The sequence below is a fragment of the Spinacia oleracea genome, chromosome 4 (assembly GCF_020520425.1).
Source record: "Spinacia oleracea cultivar Varoflay chromosome 4, BTI_SOV_V1, whole genome shotgun sequence".
Taxonomy (NCBI): Eukaryota; Viridiplantae; Streptophyta; class Magnoliopsida; order Caryophyllales; family Amaranthaceae; genus Spinacia; species Spinacia oleracea.
In genome coordinates this window covers 5,808,417-5,831,248 of record NC_079490.1, presented here as the reverse complement: position 1 = coordinate 5,831,248, position 22,832 = coordinate 5,808,417, and the positions used below count along the sequence as shown (strand labels likewise).

The 22,832-nt window shown below is 35.0% G+C and overlaps 2 protein-coding genes across 2 annotated transcripts; both read left to right on the top strand.

Annotated features, from left to right (window-relative positions):
- The first annotated feature begins 931 nt into the window (after nt 1–931).
- On the top strand, nt 932–8,822 carry LOC110796727 (solute carrier family 40 member 3, chloroplastic). Its single transcript, XM_022001813.2, has 14 exons — nt 932–1,642; nt 3,836–4,109; nt 4,203–4,266; nt 4,777–4,901; nt 4,987–5,076; nt 5,164–5,340; nt 5,434–5,508; nt 5,721–5,822; nt 5,921–6,038; nt 6,142–6,288; nt 6,795–6,901; nt 6,980–7,093; nt 7,547–7,847; nt 8,401–8,822. The coding sequence occupies exons 1-13, from the start codon at nt 1,449–1,451 to the stop codon at nt 7,832–7,834; spliced, it is 1,875 nt and encodes a 624-aa protein (XP_021857505.1). The 5' UTR covers nt 932–1,448; the 3' UTR covers nt 7,835–7,847; nt 8,401–8,822.
- An 8,420-nt stretch (nt 8,823–17,242) lies between these two features.
- Nucleotides 17,243–22,600, top strand: LOC110796731 (uncharacterized). The gene is made up of 7 exons (XM_022001818.2): nt 17,243–17,637; nt 18,560–19,093; nt 19,216–19,281; nt 20,136–20,302; nt 20,869–21,457; nt 21,556–21,660; nt 22,229–22,600. Exons 1-7 carry the CDS (start codon nt 17,500–17,502, stop codon nt 22,532–22,534), a joined length of 1,905 nt encoding a protein of 634 aa, XP_021857510.1. The 5' UTR covers nt 17,243–17,499; the 3' UTR covers nt 22,535–22,600.
- Nucleotides 22,601–22,832: the final 232 nt, after the last annotated feature.

Here is a 22,832-nt window from a genome sequence, read left to right as displayed (position 1 = left end):
GGGTGGCAATTTCCTTACAACCGGTTGCAACTAAGATTATATTTTTGGACATTTTTTTTTAAAAAAAACACCTTTATAAGGTACAACCGGTTGTATGGTGAAAATGCTCGTCTTTAGTACCTATACTTTGGTAGATTTGGTCAAGCGAAATCTTCTACTACTTGTCATGAGTCGTGATTTACCAACGGTAAATGTGTCTAGGCATCGGGTACTGCTAGTTTTGCTAAACAATGTCATAGTACAATGCCTTGTTACATACGTAGTACTACATATGTCTCGTGCCCGTGTGGTTGTGTCGTGTTTTCTTGAGTGTAGGTTGTGTTGTATAGTGAATGTTTCGACTTTTATTTCTTACTAGTTTTATGGACTATTACTCCATATTATGCTCAACCTTAGGGTTGCAGTATGTCACTTGTGAAGATACGTATCCCGACGAAGGTGTGGGTTAGAAACATTATTGTTGAATGAGACAATCTTGTGATTATACTCTCTTAAAAAATCATGGGAGATCCCTTGGGAAATTACCTCTATTATTTGCAATACGAAATTGATTTTGAAGATGCTCTACTTGTATTCAACGATGTTACACGGAGGCAAATCAGGTGGCGGACTTCGTGACAAATAAAAACCATTCACCCTCTAATCCCCCGACGTTTTTTTCTTCTTTTTTTCCCTTCTTTAATAGTGTCCTTTCACCTATCATCCAAAATGATGTTTTAGCTTAGCCCGCCAATCTGTATAACCCTAAAAAGAAAATGAAGGCATATACGGACCTCACTAGTCATTGTTAATTTGTTATCAAGGGGTTGCCATTTTGTCTTGAACTCTTCTTCAAGCAGTTGCAAGTTTTGCAACTTAAACAAGTTGGCACTTAAGTGGGCCCCCAAAATCATCCATCTGTCACACCTAATCTACCACCACCCACACTCCAAACTCCAAGCTCCACAAAGAAAGAACTTGCTTCATCAACTATCCTACATTTCCAGATAAGGAAATTCCCAATTGATTCTTCCCACTATCCCCCCTTTTCAAATTCCCTCTCCAAAAACCACAAATTTTTTCCAAGAACAAAAACAGGCGCAATTAAGAACACATAACCACAATATTATCCACACATTTAGAACAAAGTTTCCAACTTTCTCACTCAAACTCCCAAATAAACCCAATGACCCAATTCCCAAATTTACAAATTCACTGGAATTATCCACTAAAGATTCCTACTTTCTTATTCTAAACCTCACAAAATCAATAACCCAAATTTCCATTTTTACAAATTCAGTTTAATTTTTGTTAATTTTTGTGAAGGGGGAATTGCTTGAAGTTGGATAATCTGGGGGCTGCATGGTTAGGCAACTAAGGGGAGAGGATTTCTTGTTAGGGTACTTGAAGAAGAAAGAAAGGGGAAATCTTCTAGAACAACAAGGTTTTTCAGTTGTTGTTCAACAACAATGGCGGGTGGTGGGGTTATTGTTGCTCACTTATTGCCATTCTCTTCAAAGCCTCACCATCACTGCCATTTTCTCTATTCTCCACGCTGTAATTCTTCTTCACTTTCTCTCTCGCCGCCGTCTTCTGGTATACGCCACCGTATTTCTTCTCGTCAATGGTTGAATGTGCCCTACCCTCTTCTCCCTCCTGTTAGGTAAGCTGGAACTTAAAATGCATTACATTCTATTGGATTTTTGTTTGTTGGTTTGTTTTTCTAATAATAATTGTTTGATTTTGGTGGGATTTGATTGCTGTTAATTGAATTCATGGCTATTTCCATCATTTCTAGGTGAGTTGAATGCTTAATACTGACTGAATTCTGAATAAAAATCATGTTAAATTTAGGGAGATATATGAAAGTTCCTGAATATGTTGGAGTTGTGGATGATTGGAATAAGGTTTGGTTGAGTAAGTGAAGAAGGAAGGTAATGTGGACTAAGCAGTGTATAATTTTTATTTCAGGAGAAGTGAAAATAATTGTTTTTGGAATGCTAAGAATGTATGCTTGATTAAGTTGATTTGTCTATGAGAAGTGAGAGTTTGCGCGATTTCAAAAGAAGAAACAAACAATAAAGAACATATTTTTTTCCTTTATTAAGTTGAGCATCTCATAAGAGGCCCATAGAAGTTGATGAGAACAATAGTAAGAAGCTATGTACAAGATAACTTGGGTATATGTGACATGGACGAGAAAGTATAGGTCCTGGTTCTTGAGTTCGATTTCGGAGCAAATTTTGAGTGGTCGTGGCGTTTTATCTCTCTTGGAAGTTGGAAGTCTATTATCAGTTTCTCATTTCCCTTTCTCGAATATAATTTATTTTTACTATTTTAGCAAGAGCTGCTAATTGAAAGTTGAAATAATGCACATGAGGGACATCTGAGAATCCTTACATGTGTTCATTCGAAAGATTAGAGAATGAAGGAGCTTTGGATGAGTAATGATTTATAATTTTGTACAAGGAATGATGATTTGTTTGGCCAAAATGCTTCAAGATTGTAAGCCATGTTTCATGTACGTGCTCATTGCTTGTGTTAAAGAACCGTTTTAGACCAAATACTTCGTACAATGGAAGACACGAGGTTGATAGAAACATTGAAGGAGAAGTTTAGCAGTACAGGTTCTTTTTGCTAGGAGCCAAGAACAGATTGAGTTCTTTAATAGTACAATGTATATTTTAGAGATGTATTTTACCTATAACATTTCAAAGAAGTAGTAAGTGTCACTTTTTTTTTGTAACTGCTGGATAGTTTCATTACTTTCAGTGACAATCTTAAGCATCAAAATGTGTACTTTTTCCACATTACCTTTGAACTTTTTTATTTCTCATTTAATTATCTTTTTTCTAAGGTGTGCTTTAAGTTGATACAATGATTTCGAACTTCATTGTGTCAAACTTACATCGTAGTGTAAGAAGCTTGCTATACATACATGACAACTTATGTCTATGGTTTTCCCAAAAGGAAAATGTTGATGCTAACGTTGTAAACAAGCTGTTAGAACTGTTTTTTTTTGCAAATTTATCTTTTTCTTTGTGTAAACAAGTAAACAATATGATGTCAAAGTCAGGGTTACCTGATTTCTTATACCATGAGTCCATGATGTACCATTTTCAGGTTCTCCATACTTATTTGTGGTTCCATAGCATTCCAAAAAGTTACAAGACGTGACCTGGTGCTTCATAAATCATAAGTAACAAACCCCCTTCACCATAGCACTAGACATGACAGATTGAAAAGAAGAATGGAAAAACTTTCTGCTTATAGATGCTTCATTTTCAAATAAATACATGTGCAAAGAGATTGACAGTTGTTTACAAGTTGGGGTGTGAACGATGAAATCCTGGATAGCTTTTTGAAATTGCATGTAGTTTGAATGATCCTAGCTAGTTGCCTATTTCAAGGAAGGTTGTTGACCTTGTGGTCCTTTAAGTAGGAATGTATAAGCTCATTAATAGTATGTGCACAGTGTTAAATTCTACTGGGATGTGAGTGCTCTAGGAAGAGCCACCATGCATGCAGAATGATTGGTGAGAGACAGAGTTTTCATCAATTTGACTGTCTGAAAGTTCTCGAGAAATAGGAGTCACGGAGAGTTTCTCGTGCATCATAACAGAGCTTTTACTTGTGTTATAATATTCAAGTTGGAGTTGAAGAATTTTTCCAGTATAATTTCACCTGTGTTCATTTCTCTGACGTAACTTCATTAATTGATCAGCCTTCCCTCCTTTTATATGATACCTAATCCCCAAAAAGAAGAATCTGCAGATTCAAAATCCACTAAATCACCAGATTTATCCCAAAAAAAAAAATTGAGAAAAATGTTCTAATTAAACTTTTGTGGTTGCAGGGTTGATAGTTTTTATGCAAGCTGTTCAACAACAGATACTGATTTACTTCTCGATGATATTTTTACTAATGAAGATGTTGAGGAAGATTTGTCATCTTCTGCTTCTAATTATTGTGGTCAAGTTGTTCAACTCCATCCTGACATTCTCGAGGCTGAGTCTGTGAGTGTTCTGAGTGAAAATAGTTATCAACTCCATCCTGACATTCTCGACGCTGAGTCTGTGAATATTCTGAGTGAAAATAGTTACGTCGATAATGTTTTGACTGCGTTGCCAGTAAGTTTTCTGCAAGGAAATATTTTCTTACTTGGTTAGTGTCTACTTTCTTTATGCTTTTATTAATGACGTGTATCTGATGTCTGTGCTCAGGTTTTATCCGAGGAGGAACAAAATGCCCTTGCTGCTACTCCTGCTCATCCTGCTGGCTTGTATGGTAAAGATACTTTCCTGCCAATAATAGCTACACACTATAGTGCTATTTTTCTTTAAAGAACTCTGATGAAGATATACGGTGCTTATTAAATGTGTTAATGGATTGAAACGTTCGACCTTTTAAGTTCTGCTCAACCTTAACCTGCTAAGGTTGAAAGTTATCATTAACATGGCCTTTAACGTGCTTTCACAAAACAATTTTCATCGCATGAAGAAATCTGGATTATATACTCTGAAGATAGTCCAGCTATTATTGTAGACTTAATAAATACTCCATTGTTCTTTTGTATGGAGCCACCTTAATCTTGGGACTTCTATGCTGTTATCTTCCCCATTTCTTGAGACAAGGAGAATGAGATGGGTTTTGGGGTAAGAAAATGAAAGGATATTAAAGAAATTTTTATGTGGCTCTCTTAAAATATGCTTAAATTTTGCAGAATGGTCTCCAGATATGAACATAACTGGGTTCTTGGTTTCATGGTTGCTAACTTCTGTTATATGCTTATTTCAGCTTTATATGCTAGTTGTTTAGTGGGGAACTTTGTGGAACAACTATGGAATTTTGCTTGGCCTGCTGCTATTGCAATGATCCATCCAAGCCTGCTTCCTGTTGCAGTGATGAGCTTTTTTACTAAGGTGGCTTTGTTACTTAGAATTAGTTGAGCATGCAACTTTGTGATAAATATAATTCTAACTCCTAAGTTATTTAAATTGTGGACAGCTTGCAGTTATTCTTGGAGGGCCATTGGTTGGAAAACTTATGGATCATTACCCCAGAGTACATGCATTTAATTTTCTAAGCTTTATCCAGGTAATCCTCTTATAATCATATTTCATTTTCAATATGCTATTTTTGTATCTCTTTCTCATATTTCTAAGATTCACTTGCATATTTTAGGCAATTTCCCAGCTGATGTCTGTGGCAATGATCATTCATGCTCATCAAGTTCGGTCTGCTGCTGTGTCATCTGTTCTTCTTCGCCCGTGGTTTATTATTCTTGTTTTTGCGAGTGCAATTGAGCGACTTTGTGGGTTAGCTTTGGGCGTAGCCATGGAGCGTGACTGGCTTGTACTGGTAATGGTTTTTTACGTTCCATCCCGGATTCTCTTGCTTTCTTTTTTCTACTAGGAATTCAATTCTCTAATATAGGCATCATGTCATGCACAGCTAGCTGGGACCAATCGACCTATTGCACTTGCTCAGGCTAATGCTGCTATCAACCGAATTGATCTTCTATGCGAGGTAATAATTGTTTTCTTGTGTACTTAGCTTTTCTCTTTGTGGTGTTCACCCAACCATGTTGTTTAAGCAACTGAGTTGCCAGCCTGAATTTTTATTTGGTTGTATACCTATCTACATTTTGCAATTAGCTTCTGCTATCATTCGCCCACATGCACATATCACAAACACAGAACATCTTTGCGGATTTTACAGCCTTATGTATATATTTGTAGATTGCGGGAGCATCACTGTTCGGCATTCTTTTGTCTAAATATGACCCTGTGACCTGTTTGAAATTCGCGGCTGGTTTTATGATATGGGGTTTACCGCTTGCAGTAAGTTATCCATTCCTCTGCAATCTGTATAATGCTTGGCTTTTTAACCACATCTGTTGACCTCTACTCTCTCTATTTGCACGCTTGTTTGTGTTTAGGTTGCTCTCACTTGGTTAACCAACAGGGTTTCCACTGGTGTTCTTGACCGTGCTAAGTGTCAACAGACCTGTTCTGAAAGTCCTGCTCGATTAACCCAGGAGGATAATAAGAATATAGGTGAACTTTCTTGATCTCTCAAAGAATTCATAGTTCTATTTTGACATTTTTAGGATTCGTTTTTCAATATAACATTAGCTGAACGTTTGTCTGTTGTTTACAGTTGATTTAGGTATTGATGCAATTAAACATGGGTGGTCCGAGTATCTGCAGCAGCCTGTTCTTCCTGCAAGTGTAGCCTATGTGTTCCTGTATTTCAACATTGTTCTCACCCCTGGTGGCTTGATGACTGCGTTTTTGACACAGCGTGGTATGGTTAAGTTCCTCAAATAAAGCTTCTACGCGTTTATTTGTGTTTTTCCATGCAAACATGATAGTACTCCCTATACATGGCATTGATGTGAAGTCTTATGTATGTCTTGTGTGACATGCTAACAACGGTGTCTTTCAGAATCATTTACATTTTAACATTTCTGCGTTTATAGTCGTAAGACTCTTTTGTATTTGGATACTGCACACGTTAGAACCTCTTTATGCCGGAAAAATATCTTACCATTGGTTTCATAGTTGAAAACAAAAAACTTCCTAGATCAATTTAGTCTGATGAAGCTAATAAATCCAAAATGGGATTTGATTTTGGAAAATAAACGGTACCATCTTCCACAAATTGTATAGATATATCTTTATAAATACGTGACCTGGCGAATGGGCCTGTTTCTTCTGCATCATTCCCCATGCTTCCTTTAAGTACTCATATAGTCATATCTTCATCTCAGAATTTTTTTGTCTAATGTATAATTTTGGACTCCGTGACAGGTCTTAATTCCTCCATAATTGGTGCTTTTAGTGGATTATGTGCTTTTGTGGGTGTTGCGGCAACATTTGTATCTGCTAAACTCATCAGAAAGCTTGGTATCTTAAAGGTTGTTGTTGTCGGAGATTTTTTTTTTATTTACTCAGTATCGTTTTCAGATTTAGTTCTCATATTAAATTTGTTGCAGGCTGGAGCTGCTGGATTGATTTTCCAAGCATCACTTCTTGCGCTAGCCGTTGCTGTTTACTGGAGTGGTTCTCTTTCTAAGCAGACACCCATCTTATTCTTCCTTTGCCTAATCGTAAGGATATTTTACACCTCAATCTACCTAATTTGAATTGCTAAAACTCTCGTCTTGTCTTAGCTTGCTAAATAATTTGACACGATTGTCAATTAAAAGGCTAGTTTAAGGCTTTGTTTTGTTTGACTTATTTTGACTTATTTCAGACAAATTAAGTTCAGATAATATAAGTTCAGAAAAAATAAGTTTTTTTCAAACATTTTCACACAAATAAGTTTATTTCAAGCAAAATAAGTTTTCAGATAAAATAAAATAAGTTCATACTTAAGTTCTGATAAGTTCAGATAATATAAGTTCAGACAAAATAAGTCTAATAGAATGTAGCCTAAATGTGTTAATCTTCTGTGTATAGTGTTCCCTTTTCTTATGGAGGTTTCATGTAGTGTTGTAGATCGTTGTGAAGCGTGTTTCCATTTACCTCCCGTTGATATCTAAATCTGCATCCGTATGCAGGTATTGTCAAGGTTAGGTCACATGTCATACGATGTAATTGGCCAGCAGATTCTCCAAACTGGTATCCCTTCATCCAAAGCAAATCTTATTGGGACAACAGAAGTCTCCGTTGCCAGTTTGGCAGAGTGTGTGATGTTAGGCATAGCCATTATCGCGAACGACGTCTCTCATTTTGGATATCTAGCTGTGCTTTCACTCCTGTCTGTTATCGCGGCAGCATATATCTTTTGCCTGTGGTTGATGAATCCTACAGAAGAGCAGAGGCGGCTTTTTTCTTTTGAACGTTAATATTGATTTAATGGTGAGTACTATACACCCGTCCCTCATCTCATAAGCTTTCCCTTTCGGTCTCATCTGTAATAAGTTTTGCACTTAGAGCCGATTTTTGTCCAAAGGAAAACTCAAGTTTGAGAGTTGGTTAAGATATGCTCTTCAATCTACTTTGTACATGCTAATGGCCATGCTTGAGAGTTGGCTACGGGCTGGTAATCTCTGACCCTACCCGATAACATGAGTCGAACCCGACCTACAGTTATTGTGAGAGAAACCCGAACCCAACCTGAACCAAACCCGAATGACCTGAAATCGACCCGATTTGACCCATTTATCATATTTTATAGTAATATTAAGTTTTACAATATTTCTGATATTTTTTGACACACCCCGAAATCAACCCAAACCTGAACCTGAACCTGAACCTGAACCTGACCCATTGACCCGATTTGCCACCCCTGAGTTTCTCCATTGAATTTTACTACGGAGTACCTCGAAACTCCACTCACTGTCTCCTGATAACATAGCATGGCGTAACTTTTGTTTTGATTCTCATTTCTCTTGCATAATTTCTGGTGCAGGTTTAGCTGGTTTTCAAGTCATGCCCGATTAAATCCTTTCTACAATATTTACACAAATTGAAGAGTAAACAGTCACATTCTCCATTCAATTTCTTTGGGGACAGTTACCATCCCTACACGAGTTACCACCTATCCGGAGCATTCCTCTTGTACATCAATGCAAAGGTGACGAGTTTGACCCACTTCTATTTCATTTTCTCATCTTAGTGAAAAGCTTATGACACTTTTCACTAATGATGAGCCTAACACTGTATAGACTAGACTAGAAATCTCATTAAGCATAAGTTCTTGTAAGCACTTGCTGTAAATTTAGTTTAGGTTTTTCTATATGATTGCAAAAATGTTTATTACCATGAAAATAAACAAGGTAATTAACCGGGATTTTTTGTGAATAAGAGATTGATTCCAGTTTGTTGTCAGAACTTTCTGATACTGTTTGTATTTTTCACTCTCAAACCCTAGATTAAGCAGGTACTTAAATCACACACTATTAATACTACGTACGACTGTACGAGTAGTCGAGTACTGTATATTTGAATGATATGTTAATACTACGTACGTAAGGTAGACTCAAGGTCAGATGTTATAATTGCAAAGAAACAGAAGATTTGTAATCTCTGTTCTTGGAGCTTTGTTATGATAACTGTGAAAGTGGGGCTCTCTGATTTTGCCTTGATAATCATATCAGGTGGTATTCAAGTATAGATGTGATGTTTCAGAAGGAGCACTTGAAGTTTACTGTAATTAACGGAAACTGATTTTAGCACACCACTCTGTCGATATTGGCACACCTCCATGTCAGTATCGCACAACGCACAATACAGTTTCCTGTGTTTTCATAGTGGTGTGCCAAAATCACTTTTTTGTATGACAATAGGGTTAATTCCGTAATTAACCCTACTGGTATATGATTTGAATGCATCTGTTGGAGGAATCTTAATGGTTTTCTGCATGGTACAGGTACTATATTTTTCTCTGAGTTCTATTACATGCAGCAAAACTGGCACCTGTGTTTGTTTTCTAGTTTGTGGTTGTGTTGAATCTGAACTATGAGTTTTCTTCAGTTTTTTTTTTTTTTTTGGATTCGCTGTGACGGGACAGGACTGTCCGTCCTCGTGTCAATTTTCAAGTGGTTTTAGCTGTTATGAACAGAAAGTTTCTCTTTTTCATTACTGATTATAAATAGGATCTGTTTGTTCCTGAATTCTACCCTTTTCTTTGATGATTCAGGAAAAGTCTTTACTAGCACGTTTAGCAGTAATAGGAGATTAACATCATATACTAGAATTTTGGGAGTGAATAAAGTCATGAATCAGCATTACGATATACGGTCAAACATTACATGGGATTAGAGAACACAGTATCGTTAAGGCACTGCCATATACTCCTTCCGTTTCTAAACAATGGTCGTGTTAGCGCTTGCATTTTAGTTGACGAACTATCACGAACGCGTCATGTTACAATAGACTTATACGGGAAGTACCTTGTAATGGTTATGGTTTGTTTTAAATTGTTGCCCATAATGGTTATGGTTTGTTTTAGAATGTTGCTGTTATAAATAGTACTTTCTCCAGTCGTTTTTATTCAGAGCGTTGATCACTTACATGTGAAAATCGTCGATGTTTAACTTTGATCACTTTCACGCATGTGAAAATCGTCGATGTTTAACTTTGATCAGTAATATCTTTAATTCTCAATTTAAACAAAAATTATTGAAATGTTGGTGATTTGAAAATACGCATTGAGACGGCTTTAAAAGATCGCATATGACTATGTTTTATCTTATATATAAAATTATAAATCACCAACAATAGTGAAAGTAGATTTTTTTTTTCTTTTTTGTGCGAATGAGCGATGAGGGCAATATAAAGTTCCAAACGTTGCACGCGAATATTCAAAAACGAAGAAAGTAGTTAAAAAAGATACTCAACAATATTTATTTGGAAAATTAAATTCTAATTATCCAACATTTGCCCGGTAATCCATTAACAGTCTCACCTATGCGATAGTTCTAGATGATCCAACCTTTGGTACCTATTATCTTTAAACGGACCTCGTTAAATTACAACCTGCAAAATCAGGTGAATTAGGTCACTGCCATGTAGGACAATTGACCTGATTTTTGAATTATTAGAATTTAATTTTCTTTAAACGTTGCCCTTTTGACAATCGACACTGAAAATTTTATTTTATGATCTACATTTAAATTTTTTGTAAACAAGGTGTCAAAATTAAATGTGTGTAACTGTTCTGAGACGGATTACGTAGTGATCAATATGCATAGTCTTCCTGCAAAATCTTTAGAGGAAAGAAGTCAAAGTAGAATTAATGGAAAATGAAGCGCCAATAATTAAAGAAGGAGAAATCTGTGATTGATTCTGATTGATTGATTGATTTATTTGCATGCATTGCTGAAGCCACAAATGACAGTAGCTTACCATCAATTCTATTTTCTCATAAGAAATTCAAACTGAAATTTCTAAACAAACGAAACAATATTGTCTTGGGGGTAGGGATGACATTAAACACTTTAAACCTCGTCTAATGGTGGGTCCGGCACGGGTCGAGTCGGGCCGTGACAAAATTCACTCATTATGCCGGACTAGGTAAAAACAGGGTCATTTTTTATGTCCAAACCCATTATTTAGGATTAAAAGTGGCGGATTTTTACGGCTATTTTCGGTGGAATCAATTTTGCATTTTTACACCAAAACTTCGAAGTCTTTAGTTGCCCGAAACCGGTCAAATGAATAAAATGGTTAGGCGTGGAAAACTAGCCTAAAAATCTGCTCAATACCCGTCATTCGGACCGAGTCGGACTGGGCTAGTGGGCCTAGCTCTGTAGCTCGAGATACTCTGGTATATATGTTTGATAATGGATTAGATTCGGACCGGTGAAACTTTCCTTGCATAATCCATTTTTCAATTCGCTCTACTTGCATCCGGTTGTCACCTGCGTAACCCATCACGTGCAATCGTCCATCGCTCATTCACATATGAAAGGGGATGATCGTATAAATCAGTTTCGGTTCATTACATCGAAAATGTTTTGATTGTTTAACTAATTGGTTTCAGCGCTTAACTAATTATTTTCATTGTTTAACTAATTGATTCCAGTGCTTAAATAATTAGTTTCAGATATTAACTAATTGATTCAATTGCTTAACTTATATAAGACCTCCTTATATAAAAGTTTTTGGATTCGATAAAATATATGATCATGCATTGCACCGAGCTAAACTAATGACACTTATAAACGACCAGATTTGCCACCCGCTTCATCAGACATTATCTCATCCATTTAACTTAAATATCTAATTATTAAATAACTAGTATTTTGGCCTGGGCGATGCCCGGATTATTACGTGAATAACAAATAATTATTACAATTCTTTAATGAAATTATGCTTGAATTTTATTCACAAGATAATTATTCTATATTATATTAATATCAAATTTTGCAAAGATAACATATAAAGTGTTATAGCTTAATTGGTTAACAACACTCTAGTGTTGGAATTGAAGGTCGTGGGTTCGAATCTTATGCAAACCATGTTTCTCATTTGTAAATGAAAGTGGCTTAATAGCATGGACTTATGAATCGAGGGAGAGCGTCACGTGACAGGTAGACGTTTGTAAAAACGCCTATTAATATATATACTCCCATTAATAATTTCACCCCTAATTGGGGCAAAAGAAATTAGGTACGGAGGTAGTATTGGAGTTTGGTTTGTGTTGTTTCTCAAGAAAATTGAAGTATTAGAAAAGATATATTGATGTCAGTCATTCTTTCATCTCAATACTCAAATTTCTTTCTTAAAGGGAGTGTAATTTTTGTCTAGAAAACGGTGCTTGTTTTTGCGATTCCAAGTTTCAATGGAAGAAAACTGAAAAAGTAGGGAGTCTCACTGTAACTAAGACTATAGCTGACTACTTGTTGTCCAACTATTAAGTTTCACGTTTATCGATACTGTTGCCGCCATTTCACCCTCTACCCAAAACACTCCCGTGTTTATCGCGTGAGTATTCAGTACTGTCAACTCATTTTTGTTCGTAAAACTACCCAGCTACGCAGGTCAACGCTTGGTCAACACTTGAACGTAAAGGGAAAATATTCGAGAGAATTCTCATTAGAGTGTAAATAGATCACGATGTTCAAACTTACCTAGTTACGCGAGTTAATATTCAAAAGTAGGGTATGAGACTCGAGAGAATTCTCATTTAAAAAGTGTGAACATATCATGATGCTCAAACTTGTTACTTATTAATGAGTTCCCTACCATCTTCACTAAACAAGTTTGGTTGTCGGAGTATTAAGAGTTGTACTCTGTTTGGATAAGAAGAAAGAATTTTTTTTTCGGATAGTTAAAATCGCGTGAAAGACATCGGAGTTTATATCGCAGAGTAATAAAAGAAAAAAAGGGGCGATCTTTTAACGGGAGAAAGGATAAATTTGATACGCTCTTCCTCAACAGTCACACTGTGACCTTTATCAATTTGCAAATTTCACTAATACGAAATAATATTTGTTTGTTTTTTAAAGAAAAACGTGGCAAAATTTATACTTTGTATAAGGAAACTTGAGTAAGATATATATATATAAAAAAATTAATTGGCGATTTAGTGACGGACCAGGGAAAAAAGTTCTTTATACCAATGTTGACATGGACAGTAGATTAATTGGGAATTAATTGAAAATGAGGCGTATTTTGAGAATTTTGACATCTTTAAATATGAGTATTATTTTATTTTTGAAACTCATTTTGGTACCCGATATTCATGGTGAGACTATTAAAAAAACACTTCTTATGAATTTATTTTTTAATCACAAATTTTTCTTTATTTTTTCAGAAAAAAAACCTTTCTAGTAAAGTTATCAAATTTCATAACTTTTTTAAAAAAATCTTAAATTTAATACTTCATCTGTTCTTATTTACATGACATAATGGTGTTTTAGACACTATTCACACAAACACCTTTGATTTCCTTTTGTGGTTTATACATAAGAAAAAACATAGTCGTGTGGGGTCTTATTAGGTTCATATCAGTAAATATTATTTAAATATCAATTTTTTATAATTTTTTCAGATACACAATTAGAGATATTAATGTATGAAACTGTGCATTGACAAACGTGCCTAAATAATTGTGTCATTTAAAAAAGAACGGAGGAAGTAACTCATATATAATGGGGATTTAACAACATTTTTTCCACTTTAACCCTTGTTTGAGCTCTAATTAGAGGTGATCTAATATCCTTATATCTTTGAGAATAATACATCTCCGATAATTACGCTCACACATTTATGTTATTTGAGTTAGGTCACTTATGTGCAATCAAATCCAATGAAATTACAAAATGACAATACTACAACCCCAATAATTATTTATTTCACTTGAGTTATATCACTTGTGTGCAATCAAATCTTACAATTCTAAAGTACCCCTCAAAGAAAACACGAAAACACACTTAGTTTTCTTATTGTAACTTTTTTATATAAATAAATAAATAATTTTTTCGTTAAGACTTGTTGTTATACAAAAATCATATTTTATGTTTTTTATTTTTTAGTTAGGACATATTCTCTTCATCTAGATTGTACAGAGTAGTATGAAAGCTTTGGTCTAATATATATTGTTTGTAGCGAATGTTTTATTCTCTTTACCTTTTAGAAAAATGTCGATTTTAGACTTATCAAACATTCAAATTTTATATGATCGAAACTTAAAATTTTAAATTGTACATCCATATTCTGATCGAGTAATCTTAAAGAGACGAAAGAAGTATCAATCACATAACCATAAGACCAATTATGTGAGAGACAAACATATTCAAAGTAGTACTCCATCCATTTCTTTTTGTTGTATCCGTTTTCATTTTAAGCGTTTCTTTTTGTTGTATCCGTTTCTATTTTTGGACATACATTTTATCCTAAAATACCCTTATATTTCTATCTAATTACCAAAATACCTAAAGATTCTACCCATATTCCCACCTAAATTTTCCCACCCCTATTATTTAATTCTTTTCCCTTCCCCATATACCCACTCTCTCACCTCCTTTATCACCCATCATTATCACTCCTCTTCTCTTACCTTATTTCTTTATTATTTTCTCTCTTCTTTTTTTATTATAATCTTTTACATACAATCATTTTTCTTACACCCAATCATTACACTTATACCAATACAAACCAAGATTCCAATTTTCTTAAAAACTTCCCACTTTCTAAAATGTATACATCAAAAAGAAATAGATGGAGTAATATTTTTGTAAGAAAGCATACAAACTTTACTATATTCAATTTGTTTGGAGACAAACAAAGAGATAGTGAGAGTGACAATAGGAGTGTGAGATACCATAAATTTTTCATCATCTCCAAAAACTTAAAGAAAGATCGAGAAGATGAGATGAGATTCTTTCCCTCTTTAACAAATCCCACAAACACATTCCCCTATGAACCTTGAGAAGGGACATTATTTCTAGATCCACTCCCCCCATTTATGTAACACTTTTTTACCTTGAAAATTGGGGGCCATTTTTGTTAGGCAAACACTAAATCTCCCCTTTCCATCAATCCCTATACCCTTCCCACTATTGGAAAATATATTTTAAAAAAATATCTAAAATATTATATTTAACTAAGTAGAAAACTCAAAGAATGAGAAGGGAAAAGTTTATTATAAATTATAAGGGTTACGGACGTCGAGAAAGTTAAAAGAAATACGAAGTATAATAAAATACATTTTTAATACAAGGTGCGATATTAATTCAGAAATGCATAATAAAAGTATACGTTATTGAATAAGTTGTGATTTCTGCTTTATATTTTCATTTGAACTTCTTATTTACGAGCTTTATCATTTATGGATTAATATTTTTTTTTAAATAAATTTAAAATTGAGTATCATTCATTTCAAACAACATTGCACTTGCGGACTACAATGCTTTGTATTAAGCAACACTTAGTATATTTTCTACTCCCTCCATCTTTTTTTGTTCTTTACATTTAGTACTTTGCACGCGTTTTAACAACTAATTAATGTGTATTAAGATTCCTCTATTTTTTTTATTTAAACAAGGAAAATTACGTTTATTTATAATGTTTTCATTTTTATCAAAGTTCTAATATTGAGAAAACGAGAATATTTTAATGTCCCAATGAAAAAAGTGTGAGAGATTAAATGACCCAATAAATTTAATTGGTAAAAATAATCATTAGACACAAAATTTAATAGTGTATTAAAGCATTTATGTGATAATATAAAAAGAAATAGAAAAAACATTTTCACATTTTAGGACACCAAAAGAAAAACGTAAAAAATAACAAGAGACTGACGAAGTAATACGAAATACGATATAAATTAGTTAAATAATGTATAACAAAACTACACGTTACTTGAATGGTTTGTGATTTATGCTTAATATTTTCATTTGAACTTCTTATTTAAGGGGTTTATCGGATTAATAAATTTTAGATATAAATAAATTAAGTTAAAAATGGAGTATCAAACCAACATCGCACTTGCGGATTAACAAAAGAACAAGGAACCAAAAAACAATGCTTGACCTTTTAACCTCAAAACTCACACAACTTCTCTTTTCTCGAAATCATTTCCCCACAAACCAATGCATCATCAACCCCCCATACACACCATCATTTTCAGCTAGACAACTAAATTGATAAATAAAAATAAATATATAAATAAATTCCTTCAAAATAAATAAATGTGAAACAAAACAAAAGTGTCAATCTCTCTCCATCTGTCAAATTGTCAAAGTGTCATGTCTTTCCTTAGCTTGATTTTACATCACTTCAAATAAATTCCTTCAAAGCTTTAGTATCCAACCCCATGCATTTTTATTATCACTAAAATACCCCTCTGTGACTTCTGCTCCCTCTGTCCCTTTATCGACTTATTTTGACCGAATACGCTTGTCAATACACAACTTTGACCCCCAATTTCTTTAACTACATATTATAAAAATTTATAAAATATTAATATTTTGAAAATATATATTAAGATGAAACCAACAATATATTATATATACTAACATTTGTTTTCATATACTAGAAATGAAATAGGGTCAAAGTGAATTATGTAAATAGTGCAAAAAGTCAAAACATGTCGAGTATTAAGGAACGAAGGGAGTATACCTATTTCTATACTTTAATATCGTTTCTGAACAAAAACACAAGGACATCACAAATTATAAACAAGAAGGTACGTGAATGAGTATATAACCTACTCGTGTTATTTGGAGTACACAATCACATTAACTCCTAATTTATATAACTAAATCAATGCTTATGATATTTCATAATCCAATACAAAGTAGTCCGTACATAATAAATTTCAAAACTTTTATCACTAAAATACCCGCCTGGTAACTACTCCTACTCCGCATATATCTATTTCTATAGTTCAATATCTTTTCCACATAAAACAACGACATTCCAAATAATAAACAAGGAGGTTATTGAACAATTCTTATTAATATTTCATCATCAAATACATAATTTCGGCCCTTTACTTTGTAGTGAATAGGTAAAAAAATTATTACCACTGAAATACTAACCTTGAAATTACTCATACTCCGTTATATACCTATTTTATAGCTTAATTTATTTTCCGAATAAAATACAAGGACATCTCAAATTATAAACAGAAATCAAGGTCATTGAACAATACTTATTGATTTTTCATACAAAGTTCTCCGTACATGTCCATAGTAAATATCAAAATACTTTTATTTTATTTTTCTAAAAAAGTTCACTTTTTTTTTAGAAAAAAAGGTGATGATTTTTATACAATCTTTTCACCTCCACTGTCAATAGTCCCACTATTAGGTTGAAAGAGTTGGGTGTTGGTTGTCACAGTGATAATATATTGGAGTTGAAAGCACCCATCTTTTCATGTCTTAATAAATATATTGTTTCATCAAACTTACACTCTACTACTACTACTTTTACTAGTACTAAATTCACTCATCATCTCATTTTTTTTTCCTTTCATATTTCTTTCTTGCTTTTCTCATTTCTACCATTTTCTAGAGAGAGAAAGAAAAAACAAACTAGAGAGGTAAAAAAAAAAAAGATGGGTTCTTTAGGAAGTTATGAAGGAGTTGAAGGTAAGAAAGCAATGTGGTTATATCCAAAGATAATTGGTACAAATCCTTCTGAAAGATGGGGGCACACTTCTTGCTTCTTTAAGGGTCATGTTTATGTATTTGGGGTAAGTTCTTCCCTCTTTTGTTGTTTTTCGTAACATTACTAGTTCAAATTACACTATCAACGTGATTATAATCTCAATATTATGTCTATTGTATTATATTTAAAGGAGTGTTAATACTATTTTTTCTTGTTTATTTCATGTTTTTTTGCAAGTTTTGACATGATAATACATGCTTTTGTTGCATGATATAGGAAATTTTCTCAATTTGTGTTATTTATATTTATTTCGGTCTTTAGGGTTCTTGTAGTGTTATTCATTTTGGGTTGATTATTATCAATAATATTATTTTTTATATTTCCTGTAAAATGCTGTGAAGTTATATTTTTGAAAAAAAAATAGAATATTTCTCAGTTTGTGTGATTGTCTTTTGAAGTTGATTATCATCAATACTTCTTTTTTTAATATAATATATCTCCTGTAAATTTGTTGTGAAATTACGTATTTGATAATTTTTTTGTATTTTTTAATATAATACATTTCCTGTAAATTGCTATGAAATTATATTTTTGATAAATTCTTGGTAATTTTTATTTTTAGTTTCCAACCTTTTTGTGTGTGTTCTTCAGACTGTAGTAAGTAATGCACTTGTTTTTCTAGTGTTTTCTTACTATTTATAGGAAGTTGATTTTGGTTGGAATGTTGGATAACCTTAATTATTACCTCCAGTTGACGGTGGACCAACTCATGGCTAAAATGGTGTTCTTAATTTATCTTTAATAAATTATTTAAACTACATTATCATAGTAAAAAGATGCTTAATTAATTAGGTTCAATAGATTCTATTCTGCTTCCCGAAACATCTGATAAAATTGGAACGATACAGATGTTCAATAAATTTTATTCTGTTTCGAAAACATCTGATAAAATTGGAACGATACAGATGTTCAATAAATTTTTTAAAATTTTCCCTGTTAATTTTCAGGGATGTTGTGGAGGTATGCATTACAGTGATGTCCTAGTCCTAAACCTAGACACAGTCTCTTGGACCACCCTAGTAACCACCGGGCCGGGTCCGGGTCCAAGAGATAGCCACACCGCGACCCTATGGGGGAACAAGATCATAGTCTTTGGTGGCACAAATGGTTCAAAAAAAGTCAATGATCTCCACATTTTAGACCTTGACTCTAAAGAATGGACTCAACCCACGTGTTCCGGGTCCTACCCTTCGGCCCGGGAAAGCCACACCGCCACCCTAGTGGGGGACGGTGGTCAATTGGCCGTGTTTGGTGGGAGTGGTGAAGGTGTAGGGAATTACTTGAATGATGTGCACTTTTTGGATTTAAAGACTATGAGTTGGTCTTCCCCTATGGTGAAGGGTGATTATTCCCCTCCTCCTAGGGATAGTCATGTTAGTGTGGCGGTTGGGAGGAAGGTGTTCGTCTATGGCGGGGATTGTGGGGACCGTTACCATGGTGACGTGGACGTGTTTGATGTCGATTCCTTGACGTGGTCTAGGGTAAGTTTACTTTAACAAAACCGAGGTTTAATTAGTATGAAATGCGGTTCCATTTTTGCATGATCGAATTATAGTTGCTGAATTATGGTTGTTGTTGTTGTACTTGTGACTTCTATTGGCAGTTGGAAGTTCTTGGACCGTCGCCTGGTAGGAGGGCAGGACATGCTGCTATTGGAATTGGGACTAAGGTTTGTGATGCCAGGACTTCAACGGTCTATTTTCCTCGTTGTTCACTTTTTGTAGACCTGATCAAAAGACCGTCCGGGCCGGGTCGATGCCTTAAAAATCTGCCTATTATCTCAGGCCAGGCCGGGCCAAGCTTCGGGCCAATTTTGTGTGCCCAAAACCCGCTATTTTGGGCCAAAATAGCGGGCTTTCGGGCTATTTTCGGGACGGCCCATATTTATGTTTTACGTTATCCAAATCCCGTTAAAATAGTGGGTTTTTCGGGCTAAAAGTGTAGTTTTACTTTGCTCAAATCCTGTCAATTTTTTAAAAAAAACTTTCAGTTTTACAGCTTTTCGGGCAGGACATGATGCTAGCAGAATTGGGACTAAGGTTTGTGATGCCATGACTTGAACGGTCTATTTTCCTCGTTGTTCACTTGTTCTACACCTGATCAAAATGCGGGCCGGGCTGAGGCCTTGAAAATCTGCCCATTATGTCAGCCGGGTCAAGCTTTGGGTTCATTTTGTGTGCCCAAAACCCGTTATTCTGGGCCAAAAATAGCGGGTTTGTGGGTCATTTCGGACCGGGACAAATTTAGGAGTAACTAAAAGCGTAGTTTTACATTGCTCAAAACCCGTCATTTTAAAAAAAAAAATTGGGCCGGGACCAGAAACCGTGCCTAAATGTTCTGCCCAAAACTCGCTATTTTGGGCCGGGCTCATGTTGATCAGCTCTTGTCTTGTTCTAACGCGATTTTATGATTCTTCTAATGCAATTTTTGTCATTGCTGATAAAACTAGAAGTTACTGGTTTCTGTTTTCAGTCAGTGTATGAGTTTTTATGTACTGATACTGATGATGATTATACGAAACAGGTTTATGTTGTAGGTGGAGTCGGAGACAAGAAATACTACAACGATACTTGGGTCCTCGACACAACGATAAGTTCATGGTCTAAACTCGAGATTTGTGGTCAGCCACCTCAAGGGAGATTTTCTCATACAGCAATTGTTACAGACTCTGACATTGCCATTTACGGAGGGTTAGTCCCTTCATCTTTGACTCTAATCTGTTCTCACCGTTTTTTTTTGCTCGTTTTTACACCAAATCAATCTTCCTGGAGTTGTCTGTCTGTTAGTTTAGGGTCGATTTTTTAGTTGTTTTAGCAGGTTGTTTCAATCTTCAGGTTAAAGCATCCGTGTTCCAAAACCTGAATTTTCTGACAGTTTATCGAGTCTGGTAGATATTTTGCTAGGCAGCCCCGAACTAAGCCTGATCTACGGGCCGGTTTTGGACGGGGCTGCGTCTTAAAATTTATGCCCATTAAGTCGGATCGGGCCAAACTTCTGGCCGGAAATTTCAGTCCCAAACCCGCTATTTCGGGCCAAAATAGCGGGCTTTTGGGCCATTTTGGGTTGTGCTAAATTAGTTTTGAGTTGCCCAAAACCCACCAAAATTTTATAAAATTCGGACCGGACCCAAAAACGGGCCTAAAATTCTGTCCAAAACCCGCTAGTTTTCGGGCCGGAATCATGATTATCGGGTCTAGCGCGAACCATATTATCTTGTACATACTTCCTCGAGTGTAACATGTGTGCTTACTAACAGGTGTGGCGAAGACGAGCGGCCTTTAGGGGAACTCCTAATACTACAACTCGGGGAAGACCATCCAAACGGCCGCTACAACATCTCAATGTGTAAAAGCTTCGGAAATCACAGGAATCAACGAAGGAGAAGAAGTCCTCAGTCGCATAAGACAATTCTTTTAGGCAGTTGCATAGAAACAGAAACGAACAACACAAATGACCCAAAAACAACACACTCAAAGAGAACACGAACCATGAACACAAACACATTTGAGAAGGAAACAGAACAAGAAGAACATTCACTTTCATTGTCACAGAATTCCTCCCCTTCTCAATCTGATCAAGAACAAACCACAACAACTGTCCAAAACCCGACATCTTCCTCCATTACAGTACCTCAAAGTTTCTCATTCCCCTCCATTATGAACCAACTAAACAAACCACCAAGACAACAACAAACTCAACAAAGTCTTCCTGATGTTTACATCTTAGGGGAGCATCGGCCTAACCAAAGACACGCACATTTTTTACCGCCTCATACAGTAAAAACTGAAGTGGAACTTTTGACAGCAGAGGGGAGACACCTTAACCATAGTGTTACACAAAGCTTGGTAATTAATCAACTTTTTTCGGTTGAGATTGTTTGGAATGAAGTTTTGTTACGTGTAATTTTCGTTGATTTTGACGTTTGTTGCATTTGTTTTGGTAGATTGGAGCTGAAGTGCATGGGAAAGTGGATGGTTCTTTCGATTCTGGTTACCTTATGACAGCAAATGTTAATGGCAGAATGTTCAGAGGGGTTCTTTTTCCTCCTGTAAGCAGTTTTTCACCTTAATCATACAGTGTATTTTATCGCTATTGCAGCTTAATCTATTACATTATATTACATTATACTAAAACAGGCGCCAGAAGTGACACGGGTCACTCCTTGGTCCAAAATTTTCCTAAAAATTCTCGGACTTTAATTCATATCCCTTTTTATTATTTATGTATTAAAAAGAAATTTGTTTATAGATTATGAAAATGATATATACCTCATAATAATTTGCTAAAAATGTTTATTTGCAATATTTTAGTAACAGAAAATATATTTACTCAATACTTTGGTCAAATTAGCATACTAGTATATCGAATATTTTGATCAAATTAGCAAACCTACTACGTATAAAATATGCAAATATGCAATACATAGGGCTGTAGTAGGATGAAAATTTCATACTTTGTATTAGGTGCTTAAATGAGTAGGTTAAAGATTTAATAAATATGCAGTAACTTTAGAGACAAATATTTAAGTGAATTATATTATAGTGAAAATTTAGTTAAATAATTTTAAAATATTCGTGCATGTACGGTACCTAATCTAGTTATTTGTCATCTACTAGTGCAATGTTCAGCAGGGACCAAACATCTTGTATAAAGGACCGAATCGGACCCAAAACAACTTCGGTCAAATTCCATTTGCTCAGCAATGTACAAACTCAAGCAGAGGAACCAGTTTTGTAAAGAGTTCACTCTTTAAGCCCGTAAAGAGCCCCGATATAGGACTCAACCGTGATTTTGTTCATGGGAGCTCGGACACCTCCTCGTCCATTTTCCGAACACTACCGAGGAAGGATCAAGAGTTACGAGACAGAAGTGATCTCCAAGGTGTGGTTCTAACACTAGGAGGACCTGGAAGTAGTCAATGATAAGTGATAACAACTTTGTATAAATGATGGAGTAGTTGTTATATTATTACCCTTTTGTGTTTTGTCTATGGTTTGTTGGTGTTTTTGGTGTTGCCTATCATAGTGTTGTGACAAGTTTTGGATGCAATGAAATCATAAGTTACCCTTGAGAAACCGACCATCGCGTCGTGGATACTCCGAACTTGGATAATTGGCCCACCCGAGTTTGGGTAACCGGCTTTCGGCCTTGACCACCAACGTTTGCTATCGTTTAAACTTTCAAATGGGCGTCCACGTAAAGATCGCGACTAAGATATCT

Coding starts and splice junctions, on each gene's coding strand:
- LOC110796731 (XM_022001818.2), top strand. CDS start 17,500: ATGGGTTCTTTAGGAAGTTATGAAGGAGTTGAAGGTAAGAAAGCAATG. Junction 19,282..20,135: donor CTATTGGAATTGGGACTAAG/GTTTGTGATGCC, acceptor TATACGAAACAG/GTTTATGTTGTAGGTGGAGT. Junction 20,303..20,868: donor GACATTGCCATTTACGGAGG/GTTAGTCCCTTC, acceptor GCTTACTAACAG/GTGTGGCGAAGACGAGCGGC.
- LOC110796727 (XM_022001813.2), top strand. CDS start 1,449: ATGGCGGGTGGTGGGGTTATTGTTGCTCACTTATTGCCATTCTCTTCA. Junction 5,509..5,720: donor GAATTGATCTTCTATGCGAG/GTAATAATTGTT, acceptor ATATATTTGTAG/ATTGCGGGAGCATCACTGTT. Junction 7,094..7,546: donor TATTCTTCCTTTGCCTAATC/GTAAGGATATTT, acceptor ATCCGTATGCAG/GTATTGTCAAGGTTAGGTCA.